The 12381-nt window shown below is 55.0% G+C and overlaps 1 protein-coding gene across 1 annotated transcript in view; it reads left to right on the top strand.

Moving 5' to 3' along the window:
* CACNA2D4 (calcium voltage-gated channel auxiliary subunit alpha2delta 4) overlaps positions 1 to 12381 on the top strand; it is a 116008-nt gene that overhangs the window by 92769 nt on the left and 10858 nt on the right. Inside the window, 3 exon segments of the mRNA XM_036250900.1 lie at positions 7147 to 7208; positions 8256 to 8300; positions 8538 to 8600. Of these exon segments, the coding sequence (XP_036106793.1) occupies positions 7147 to 7208; positions 8256 to 8300; positions 8538 to 8600 (170 nt within the window).

Below are 12381 nucleotides of genomic sequence, written 5' to 3'. Positions count from 1 at the left end.
AAGGCCTGTGGATTAATCGCTCCCAACTCCAGCGAGGAGAAACGCTGCTCTACCACGCACCTCCATCTTCCTTCCCGCGCCTCCGGGCTCTCCCCGCCCCCCGCCGCCGCCCCTTCGCAGCCTCTGCCCCTCTCCCTTCCCTTCGGGGAAAGAGGGTCAGGACCCAGCCGCAGAGCCGCCCCTGGGAGCTGGGGCTGTCTCCCGTTCAGAGACATGGGGGATCTCCCGTACTGTCTGGGGAGAAGGCAAACGGAGTCCTTCTCTCAAAGGACCGTTTATTTCAGGAGGGTAATTGGAGGGGCTCAGGGGGGATCACCGGCCAGCTGTCCTCACAATGAGCCGGAGCCTCACAGCCAAGGTCGCACGGTCAGCAGAGGCCACTGAGCCTCGGTGACCACTGGTCCAGGTGTTGAGTGGAGCAAACTGCAGTGGGCAGGTGGGCTGTGGTGCCCTGGGGTGTTCAAGATCTCAGCGGCCTCTCTACTGACCAGGCAGGACCTGGCAGTGGAGAACCGTGTTCCAAGAGATGGCCAGGGTCCCATCCAAAGCAAAGGAAGCTAAGCCAAGAAGGAGCCTGGCCGGGGCGCTGACCCCTAAATGACCCTTGCCGTTCTTAAACCTGGCCTGACGAGCAGATGGCAGATAGTGTGGCAATGTCGGCAATGCCAGGGGTATCCAGTCCATCCCCCCTGATTTCACCATCAGAACTGGGGGTGGAGAAACCCCCTTTACTCAGGACACTCCTGACAGGACGCTCCTGCACCCTCCTCTGTCTGCTCTGCTGGGCCACACAGCAGTGAGGGCCCGGGCTGCTGTCCCAGGAGGAGAGAGCATACTCTGCCCCTGAGAAGTCCCCTCTCGCCTACACAGATGTCACAGCCATCTCATCTGGTCCTTCAAGCTAACCGCTCCCACCCACCCCTAAACGCACTTCCCACTTGTCAGCCCCAGAAAGTGCGTCCTTCCCTGAGGCTGGAATGCTGTCGGGAGAGTTCCACCTGAGCGTGACCTCCGCTGTGAAGTTTCCCTGGTTACTCCAGGGACTTGACCTCCTCTGATCTATGGCCTTTCTTTGGGCTGCTCTGTGGTTATCACAGAAAACGTACAGCAGCTTTCTGTGCTTGGTTTGCCCAGGTTCCGACTCTGTGAGCGGGTCCAGGAGCCCTGCCCAGCCAGAGCTGAGTGCGGGCTGGGGACGAGCCGCGCCTGGGCCCCAGGGCCCAGTCAGACTCTGCTGCTCATGAACCAGCTCAGCGATTTCAACCTGTTTCATCTCTTGGCATAAACTAAGTACTGAAACATAAACTAACTACTAAAATTCTGCAGCACACCAAAAACATGTGTTTTTTGCTGATCTGACCAAAAAAAAAAAAAAAGGTGTGATTTTGATTCATTCACACGGGACAGCTATTGTTGTGTTGACTGTTGTCATTTTTATTTGATAAGCTATGAGAAAAGAGGTCAGTGCCCCTGACTAAATAGTCAGGTATTGTATGTTCTAAAAATCTTGCAACACACCAGTTGAAAAACGCTAAACTAGCTAATAACTGGTTAATTAACTGACAGCCCTGGGCCTTGCGTTCGGGCCTATAGAATGAGGAGGTAGAGTGACTGAGATCTCTGGTCTCCTTCGGGCAATGGCACTCTGTGGTCCAGGGATTCACTGCGCACCTGCAGACTCCTCAGCGTGTGTTAGGAAAGGGGTCCTTCCTCCCCCCAGTCTGCGGGCTGGATTATCCAGGCAGAGGAGGAAGGACAGTGTAGACATAAGAGCTAGGGGGGAACAGAGTTTCTGACTCCTCGGGAGTATGGCCCCTGATAGGAATAATTTCTCTGGATGTGCTCAGGTGTGTGTGAGTGTGTACTTGTGCAGGTGTGCATGACTGTGTGTGTGCACAAGTGTGCATGACTGTGTGTGCACAGGTGTCCATGAGTGTGTGTGCACGTGCAGTTGTGCATGTGTGTGTGTGCACAGGTGTCCACATGTGTGTGCACAGGTGTCCATGAGTGTGTATGTGCAGGCGTGTATGAGTGTGTGTGCGGGTGTGCATGAGTGTGTGTGTGCACAGGCGTCCGTGAGGGTGTGTGTGCACATATGCGTGAGGGTGTGTGCTCAGGTGTGCATGACTGTGTGTGTGCTCAGGTGTCCATGAGTGTGTGTGAAGGTGTGAATGAGTGTGTGCATACACAGCTGTTTTGTTTTGCCTTCTGTGATGACAAAGCAGCACTGAGGTGACAGCCAGGACGCAGAGCAAAGGGGTTCATCTCGATAAGCTGTCTGCCGCCTGTGGCCTTATTGAGGCTCTTTGTTAGGTTGTCTGCTGGCAAAGGAGATGGTACAGAAAAGCTGCTTGGAGGGAAGGGCGAGCTCATTGTGGAGAAGCAGGCGGGGGAGGGGAGGAAGAGGTACAGACTGGGCCAGAAGAAGGGGTCTGGTTTCTCCTCTATCAGGGGATCAAGGTCAGGGTCTAAAACAAGGACCAACATACAGAGGCATGAGCGGGGTCTCTTAATAACCCATGAGGGGTGCAGGAAAGCCACCCTCAAAGGCCAAGTACCTCACATTCCCTGGGCCCCTTTGCTTGAATTTCTCTGTTTACCATGAGTTAGTTCTGAGCCTGCCTACGAACAATGCCATGAGGCATCAGCTCCTGCACACAGCAGGCTTCTTGGGAGGTGCTGGGAGGGGGTGGCCAGCCTGGTGCTCCCCCAGGTGAAGGTCCACTGAGGCTCTGACAGTAACCGACCACCCAAGGTAGCAGTCGACCAGAACAGGCCTCCAAGCTGCCCCGTGAGTCTCCCGGAGAGAGGGCTGGGCTTTCTCAGTGTCTGGGGTGGAAAAGCATGATTCGGGTTGTGAGGCAAGAGTTGAACAGAAGATGGGAAATGATTAAGGCCGAGGGGCACCATCCACTGGGCACGACAGAATACAGCCGGTTGTTGTTAAGAATGTCCCCATGCTGCTCACCACCGTCCCCGTCCCATACCAGCCAGCATCTAACAGTTCTTACCATGAGGAAGTTCTCTGTGTCTTACCTAAATTCCCATTTCTCAGTGAATTTCCTCCTAGGTCTTCAAGGGACTCCGAGCACGGCTAAGCCTCTGGCATCTCAAGCCCAGCATCTGTAAGAGGGCAGGCCTCTGTTTGGCAAAAGGAGTTCAACACGGTCTCGAACCCCAGAGGCAAGGGACAAAAGAGATCTTGTAGAATTTGCTTCTTAATCAAGTGGCTGACACAGTGGGATTCCCAAGTATTTCTTTATTGCACCCCACTCTGTGCTGGGTACTATTCTAGGTGCTAGGGAGCAGAACTCAACCCCCTTGCCTGCTAATAGCCATTCTAATGGTGTGAGACGAACAATAATTGAGAATAAAAATAAATAAGCAATGTTGCTTAGAATTTAAAAGAGTGATGAGAGAGCCCTGGCTGGTGTGCTAAGTGGTTAGAGCATTGGCCAACACACCACAAAGGGTCACAGGTTAAAGTCTGGTCAAGGGCACATACCTGGGTTGCAGGTTCCATCCCCAGCCCTGCTTGAGGTGCATGCAGGAGGCAACCAATCGATGTGTTCCTTTCATATCTATGTTGCTCTCTCTCTCTCCCCTTTCCTCCTTCCACTCTCTAAAAATTAATGGAAAAAATATCCTAGGGTGAGGATTAACAAAGAGAGAGAGAGAGAGAGAGAGAGAGAGAGAGAGCCAGCTCTTTAGAGTCTTGTCGGCAACATCACACGGGACTTCAGATTTTGTTCACAGAGCAGTGGGGAGGCACCGGGAGGTGTGAAGCAAGGGTGTGACTGTGACTCGATCTTCAGAGAGATCAGTCTCATGGCCGTGTGCAGAACAGATCCTGAACAGATAGGCAAACCTCTAAGGGGTTTATTCCATTAGTCCGAGTGAGTGAGATGATAGTTCAGCCCAGACTGGTGACAGGGGAGGGAAGTAGATTTGGAATAAGGTCTGCAGAACTTGGATGGGATGGAGGAACATGAAAACAATTCGGTGGAGAATGTGCCCTCAGATGGAAAAGGATCTCAAGGAGGGTCAGGTTTTGGGAGGAAACGCCAGGGTTAAGTTTTGGACATGTGAAGTTTGAAATGCCTGTTGGGGACTCGAGCAGAGACGTCAGGAGGCAGTTAGAATGTTGTAAATTCTGCAAAGGATACCCGGATGCACAGGACCCGGAGCTGGCCTTGGAGGAGCTCATAGTCCAGCTGTGAGAGGGACCTAGTGGGGGAATCTGCTCTGTGCCCCATTTCCACCCAAGAGCCTCAAAAACCTGTTTCATTTGGAAAGTTTTTTGTGTTTTTTTTTTAAGTAACAGTAAGTCTTTTCCTTTTTTTTTTAATCCTCACCTGAGGACATTTTTGCATTCATCTTCAGATAGAGCGGGAGGGAGAGAGAGAGAAACATCAATGGTGAGAGAGACACATCGACCGGCTGCCACCTACACAACCCCAACCAGGGCCGAGGACAAACTGCAACCGAGGTACGTGCCCTCAGCGGGAACCGAACCCGGGACTCTCTGGTCCTCGAGTGGATGCTCTAACCGCTGAGCCAAACCGTCCAGGGCTCATTCAGAAAGTATTAACCCCACCTTCTCAAGACTCCCTCTGTTAGAATCATAGAACTTCTTCCAGCTCAGAAATGTCGTGATTCTAGGAGACTTGGCACTGACCCAGTGATAGAAAGACAGAGCCTCGTTCTAGAAATAGTCTGAGGACGCTTTGCCCGCAGGGGCCGAGGACCAGAGTAAAGAAGCTTTCCTGAATCCCAAAGGTCTGATCACCCTAAGCGTTAGTGACTCCCCTCTGACCATTTCTAGAGAAGGTTCCTCCTCTTTCACTCCTTTTTCTAAAGGTGAAAAAAACTCTGTCTAAGATGAATATCAAGAGTGGTCTTCAAAGGAAGAATACGAACTGAGGGCCCCTGCAGCCTCAGGAGGAGAGATGTGAGAGGGAGGAGGGGCGTGGCAACCAGGGCCTCCGGCGGCACCTGCTGTGTCTGTGTCTCACCAAGGAGAAGTGGGCCCACCTGGACCTTGAAGCAGCAAAGAAGTCCCCATAGAAGCACACGTTGCCGCACCACAGGGCCTGTTCCAGAGGGGGAGCCACAGTTCCAGCCCAAGAAGTGCCAGGAGACCAGGGGGGAGGGGCTCTCAGGCCTGGTGTCTTCATCTGCAAACATGAGACTCTAGAACTGCGCTGTCCAATATGGTGGCCCCCAGGCACAGGTAGCTATTGACATTAATTAAAACTAAATAAAAATTTTAAAACTCAGGTCCTCAGTCACAGGAGCCACATTTCAAGGGCTCAAAAGACACATGTGACTAGTGGCTGCAGTGTGAGGCAATTCAGACCTAGAACAGCTCCCCCTCTTAGAAAGTTTGGTCAGACAGGGATGTTTTACAGCAGTGGTCCCCAAAATACGGTCTCTGGACAGCAGCAGCAGCGTCACCTGAGAGCACTTGAGAAATGCAAATTCGCAGGCCCCACCCAGACCTACTGAATGACAAGCTCTGGGGATGGGTTTTAACTAACCACCTAGGTGATTCTGATGTGGCTGAAGCTAGAGAATAAAGGCTCTCGTCCAACCTGGGGCGGGAACTCTGGCCCATTGACTCTCTCTCCCCTGGTCTCTCCCATTTTTTTTTTTCCCATCAGATTTCTCTAGGATTTTCTATATTGAAAAAACAAAAGGAGCCCTGGCCGGTTTGGCTCAGCGGTTAGAGCATTGGCCTGCAGTCCAGAGAGACCCGGGTTCAGTTCCTGCTAAGGGCGCGTATCTTGATTGCAGTTTGTCCCTGGCCCTGGTTGGTTGTGTGGGTGGCAGCCACTCGATGTGTCCCTTTCACGTCGATGTTTCTCTCTCTCTCTCTCTCTTCCTCTCTCTCCCTCCCACTCTATCTGAACAAACAATGGAAAAATGTCCTCGGGTGAGGATAAAAAAAAGAAAAAACAAAAGGATACGAGTCTGTATCTGGGCACTACTAGAAGTCCGGTCCATTTCAGAAGAGTCATCCAAGTCTCAGGAAGTTAGCATGTGACTGTGATGGGAAATGTCTCCAATGAATACCACTGGGGTGACTGCAGAATGTCTCTTGAACACGGCATCCTGGCTAGGAGCCCAGGTGCTTTCCCACTTCACAGATGAGGGAACTGAAGCCCAGAGGGGGCGAGTGTTTGCCCCTCAACTCCTGAACCCCTGGACTGAGTCAGCCCAGGGAACAGAGAGGCTAAGAGCCTCAGCGACAGACCCAGGGCCCTGGTTCTGTCTCAGGGGCTGGGTGACTGGGTAAGCCATGTAATCTCTGTGAGCCTCTGTTTCCCCAGCTGTGAAGTCAGAATAATAATAGAACCGGATGACACCAGCTCAGGCCCGAAACGCCCCTGGCGCTCAGCACGTTCTCGATATTATTATCCCAGGCCGTAGGAAGTCGGCCTAGTTTTTTTATTCTTTTTCTTTTCAAGATAAGCCCCCCCTTTTTTCTATTCTTTGGTGCCAAATTTCTCTTCGGATGTGAGCACCAGCTTACGTCCTCAGCACCTATTTGGGAACCAAAGGGGCATGGGTGGCCCTTGTAAGTGGCAATATCAAAAGAGTGGTTTTTGCAGGCTGAGACAGTCTCGAGTTTTCTGGGACCTACCTGCAAATCTGGGAGAAATTGGGTACAAGAGAGGTTGTTGGGTCAGGCTGGAAATCTAGAAGGCCCCCTGAGCTACTCAACCCACAGTGGCCCGAATTCCACCATTTTTAGTCACGTGACCTTGAGCAAGGGGCTTGGTCTCTCTGCCTCTACTTTTTCACCTGTGGGGAAGGAAGAATGATCTACCCAGTGCACCACCTTGAGTTCCCCCAGATCTGGGATGAATGCCGTCCTCAATTTACAGTTTCTAGAACCCAGGCCTCATCTTTCTCTTGGACCATTTTCTGGTGCCGTCTGCTGTGGAGACACAGAAGCCACCAGTCTTTCTTGCTTTGTCCCTGACCCCACTCCCAGGAACCTCAGTCCGCGTGCTGCCGGCCGGCTGACTCGGAGCTCCCGCCTGGTGTCCTCTCTCCCTCGGTTCCCGCTGCTGGGGCCCCTTTAACGGGAATCTGTTTTTCTCTCCCACTCTCTTCCCTCCCGCCACCCCTCCCCCACAGCGGTGGGCGTCCAAATGAGGCTGGACTTCCTGCAGCGCACCTTCTGGGCAGCCACACAGCAGGTGGGTGTGATGGTGGTGGGGCCGGTCCAGCCGGAGGGATCCCCAACCTCTCCACGGGGAAGAGGGGCTGCACTTTCAGAGGCTTCCAGGCTGCCCCACGGCCTCCCGGCCTCCCTCCTGGGCCACCGGCAGCTCCTGGGTCCTCTCCTCTGCCTTTCTTGGTTCCTCGCCTCCTCGCTCCTCTGCCTGGGGCCTCCATCTCTGGCCCCCTCACCCAGGGCTGTCTCTCAGCTTAGACCCGGGACAAGGGGAGGACACCGCGCCCCCTCTGGGCCTGGCCTGTCATTCACTAGGTCTCTGCTGCCCCAGACGCCCACACAGCAGAGTAAGGCGACCGCCCTGCTCGGTCCCTGCAGCCAGAACCCAGGCCCAGTGTGCGGTCCACCAGTTGAGCATGGCCTTCCCACAGCCCTTCCCGTCCCGCCTCCTCCTCCCCTGCCTCTGCTCCCAGCACCCTCAGACCTGGCCTCTCCTGGGCTTTCTGGGGCTCCCCACTGTCTTCCACAGCCCCGCCAGCCCGAAGCTGTCCCCAAGGCATGGAGCCTCCTCTGTTCCATGGTCCCATTCACTTGTTGCCAGGCCCTCACTTTGAACAGGTTTCGGGGACCAGAGAATGAAGCCGGAAGGGAGGGGAGGGGGAAGGAGCACCAGCCCGGCAGCCTGGGGTTGGCCGCACATCCTGCAGGATGACATGGGACAGTGAGAAGCCCCCACCCTGAGGCTCCCGGCAATACGGCTGACCTCCCTGCAGGCGGCAAGGGTCCTGCTTCCGTGCCCCGCCCTCACTACCACGCCCCCTACATCAAATACATACATGCACGCCCACATATATACCAACATATACACATTGCACATACCCTACACATACCACATATACCATACATTACACACACCAAACCTAGCATACCATAAACACACATCCACCGGTCCCCACACATCAACACACAACACAAATGTACTTCACACAGAGCTCCCACTCTCATGCCACAGGTCTACCGGGCACACACTCGGGCATGTACACACTACCATGTCTCTTCTTCCTTCCAGTGCAGCGCGGGGGATGGGCCGTGCCCACAAAGCTGTCAGGACAGTGTAAGTCCTTCCCCGTGGGAAGAGTATGGAAGTGGGAGCCACGGACCCCTCAACCCACGTCCCCTTGATGGGCCAGCTGCCCTCCCTCCCAGCTGCCCCTCTCCTGCAGTGCCGGGCTCCACAGAGGGCACCTTCTCACTAGACTGGAGACCTGCCTTCCCAAATGTCAGGACAGGCAGGGGGCCCAGGGGGTCGGTGGCAGGGCCTGGCCTCACCTCCCTTCCGGTTTCTCCCCAGGACCTGGACTGCTTCACCATCGACGACAACGGGTTCATCCTGATCTCAGAGAGGCCCCAGGAGGTAAGGGGCTGGGGACCCGGGCCTAGGGGAAAGTTAGTCATGTCTTCAGAGGAATAGCCCAGGCAGTGCTGTTGCTTAGAGCCAATCAGGGTGTAAGGTCTGAAGAAAATGGGATGTCCTCTTCGAACCAAAGTCAACATGGCCAGATTACAAAATTCAGACACCTGTCAACTCGGATGGTCATAAGACAGATTCCTTCTTTATTTCGTCAGTAACTAATCAGGCCTTCCCCCAAGGTTGGTAGGGAGATTGTCCACATCATGGGAGATGCTCAGCAAGGCGACCTCTCAGGGCCCACGGTGGCTGCTCTCCGCTGTGGCTGTGTCGCTGGGGGGCGTGGCCTTCAAGGGGCCCCCTCCCAGAGCCCAGGCACCCTCCTACTGCTCATTATCTCCTCCCCTCTGTCACCTTCCCCTCCCCACTAGTCCTGCAGGCTGGTGTAAGCAGAAATGTATTCTCCTAGTTGTGAAGGGCAGAAACCCAGGATCAGGGCACCAGCCTGGTTGACTGAGGGCCCTCGTCCGTGTCGCAAACTTATGGTACCCTCATGTGATAGGAGGGACAGGGGAGCTCTCTGGGGTCTCCTTTATGAGAACACGAACCATTTCTGAGGGCTCTGCTCTCATGGCTTAATTGCCTCCCAAAGGCTCCACCTTCAACCATTACCTTGGCAATTAGGTTCAACTTGTGAATTTGGGGGGACATACTGCATTCAGACCACAGAACCCTCCCCTTCTACCTTCGGGGTCCAGAGGGCCAGGCCTTCCCCATTTTGTGCTGTCTTCCTGCCTGGACCTCCCCTGGGGAAAATCCTTTCTAACCCTGTGCCTCCGTTTGCTGGCGGGGGGGAATGAAGGCCGGAGGTGAGACTTCTCACTGCTCCCGGCTGGCACATACGCTCTTCCCCGGGGCAAGGGGCCGGCTCCCTGGACCCCGCATGTGCTCACAGAGGCAAAAGAGAAGGTGCCATCATCAGTTTGTTTTGCCAAGCCCCAGGCTGGGCCCCTAGATTGTTTATTTAGCCAGAAATCAAACTAAAAAGAAGCCTAGTCAAACCTGAGCCAAACCTGAATATCTTCAGGAGAAGAATTTCCTGAACCGAGCCGGGGGCATTGAAATGGCCTCCCAGCTGAGCCTCGGTGGAAGGAGAAGAGAGTGGTCCAGGGGGAGCGTGGTCCTGACTGGATGCATGACTGGTTAGGCAGCTTCCATTAGCCCTGCCTCGGTTTCCTCCTCTCTCAAGTCAGGGGCTGCACGACCTGATGTCTAAGGTCACTCCTGGTCCCAACTCTCAGTGCCTGGGGGATCGCAGAGCTGGGGGAACAGCCTGGGGGTGCCGGGGCGGGGCCATGGCTAGGGGAACAGCCTGGGGGTGCCGGGGCGGGGCCATGGCTGGGGGAACAGCCTGGGGGTGCCGGGGCGGGGCCATGGCTGGGGGAACAGCCTGGGGGTGCCGGGCAGGGCCATGGCTGGTTCCGTGCTCTGGCCTCACCAGAGCCAGGCCCAGGGTCCAACAAAGTCATCAGAACACGGCAGGAACCAGGGCATGGGAAGGAGATGTGGGAAAGAGGCAACTGAGGAAGCCGCACCCACGATCATAGAGTCTGGCTCCTGGAGAGATTCTGAATGACCCGCTTCTGAGGAGCCTGTTTCTGCAGCCGGAGTGAAGATGGTTTTGTCCATTTTCCTGTTCCACCGGAGTTGGGGGCCGGCTGACCACCATGATGCCTCTTGTGAGACTCGAACTGCTAATGGTCCGTCCACTGCAGTGCCCTGGGGGCCGCTGCTCATCCTTCTCGTCCCTTTCATGCCCACTGCTGGCCACGCCACTCTCCGCTGGCCAGAGCCCCCGTTTATTTAGTATTTCTCAGCTGCCCTGGGAGAAAGTGGGCGATGACAGAAGTTGAAACTCGCGCTGGAAGGAGGCTTTGGGCCTAGCCGATGCTCTCAATCATTCATGCGCTGACCCCTGCTGCCCGGGGAACTGAGCCGGGCCGTGTCTGCAGGTCCCTGTGGTGTTGGCTTTCAAGGGCCAGAGTTTCAGAGAGTGAGGGAGGCCGGACTCCTGGGAAAGAGAGAGGCAAGAGGCAGGGAGAGGACAGCCACGCCGGAGGCCGCTCGGAGCAGCCGTCTGCAAGGCTCCTGCAGGGCCAGAGGGCGCGTGGGGAGGCTCTTGGGACCAGACACCTCGAGCGCTCAGCCCCTGCAGCACGGGTGCCGGGCAGACAGTCTGCCACGGGTGGGCGTGGCTCTGCTCCAGTTAAATGTAATCATAGGAGCTGGAATGCGATTTCACATAATTTGCATGTGTCATAGAGTACTACTAATCCTTTTTATTTTTTTCCTGCCATTTGAAAATAGAAACACATTCTTAGCTAAAGAGCCAGATTTGGCCCATGGGCCATCATTTGCCGACCCCTGCGAGAGGCGGCAGGACAACCTTGCAGGGAGTGGGGCCCAGTGACAGGCATCCCAAAGGGGCCCTGGGCACGGCTCCCTGTGGTCCTGTTGTCTCCACACGTCATGACATCACTGGGCACCACTTTGAACAAAATATGGTAGCAGTTATTCAGAGGCTTATATTCTATGAAGTATGCGTTTACTTAGCTGATTTACCCACCTTCTCAGCTATTGTATTATCTTATAAAGTTGTATGAAATTTTACAAATCCCTTGTACAATGAAGCAGGGTACAAATGAAATGGATTTTTAAAAAAAAAAATTTTTTTCCCTTTATTGATTTTCAAGAGAGAGGAAGTAAGAGGGAGCAAGAGAGAGAAACATCGATGAGACGGAACATCGATTGGCCGCCTCCTGCATGCCCCCACTAGAGATCGGGCCCACAACCTGGGCATGTGCCCTGACTGGGAATCGAACCAGCGACCTCTTGGTGTATGGGTCGACTCTCAACCACACCAGCCGGGCTGAAATGGATTCTAATGTTCATTAATAGGGTTGGGACCTGCTGGAACTTTTCCAGAGCCCCCAGCTCCCACTGTGCCTGGTCACCCCCAACCACGATGTCCCTTCCTCCTCTCCCCACACCGTGAGACCTCAGGAAAGGGGGGCTCGAGTGATGGTATTAGTCTCATTGTATACCAGAGGCTCTGCGGGGTTCGGTTATCAACCCCAAACTCACAGCTGCAGAAAAGCCCGATACAAGTGAAGAGCAGTGATCGGAGGGTGAGGGGGTTTCTAGAAAAGGCCTGTGGGGAGGGAAGTCAGCTGGGAGAGCACGGTGCTGACGAAATCGAGACTGTGCTGGGCGAGGCAGGCATGCCCCAGGACAGCGGCCTTCTCTGCGCAGTGGGGCAGGGGGCAGGTCCGAGGCTGCCGGTGGGCATCCCGCTGCCGGACCTGCCCTCGCTCCCCACTGGGCCTCTCTTCCAGCTCAGAACTCAGTCTTATAATAAACTACAAAGGACGGGATCACCGCCTATTTGGGACCTAGGAAGAAAGCAGACCTCACAGGCCCAGAGATGACAAGTCAATGTTTACAGTGGATTGGTCACCTGGAATTGGGGACTCTGACTCCCGCCATTTGCCTGTGGGTAGCACCCACTCACGGGAGCTTTAAAACAGACGCCCCCATTGGGGTGTCTCTCCCTAAGGGCTTAAATCTCTCAGGAGGCTTAGCACCTCCTCCCTCCCAGACCGCAGCCCACAGAGCCAGTGCCCGCCAGGCCCTCACACCTGGGCAATCCTTCTGCCCTCACAGGGCCTCTGGCGGCCTGTCCTGGGCTCAGCTGTTTCCTTGGCTCCCTTCCCCCCCCTCCCCGAGC

This window comes from Molossus molossus, unplaced genomic scaffold, assembly GCF_014108415.1.
Source record: "Molossus molossus isolate mMolMol1 unplaced genomic scaffold, mMolMol1.p scaffold_m16_p_10, whole genome shotgun sequence".
In the NCBI taxonomy this organism is placed as follows: Eukaryota; Metazoa; Chordata; class Mammalia; order Chiroptera; family Molossidae; genus Molossus; species Molossus molossus.
The sequence above is the reverse complement of the archived record's forward strand: the minus strand, read 5'-3'. Positions and strand labels throughout refer to the sequence as shown.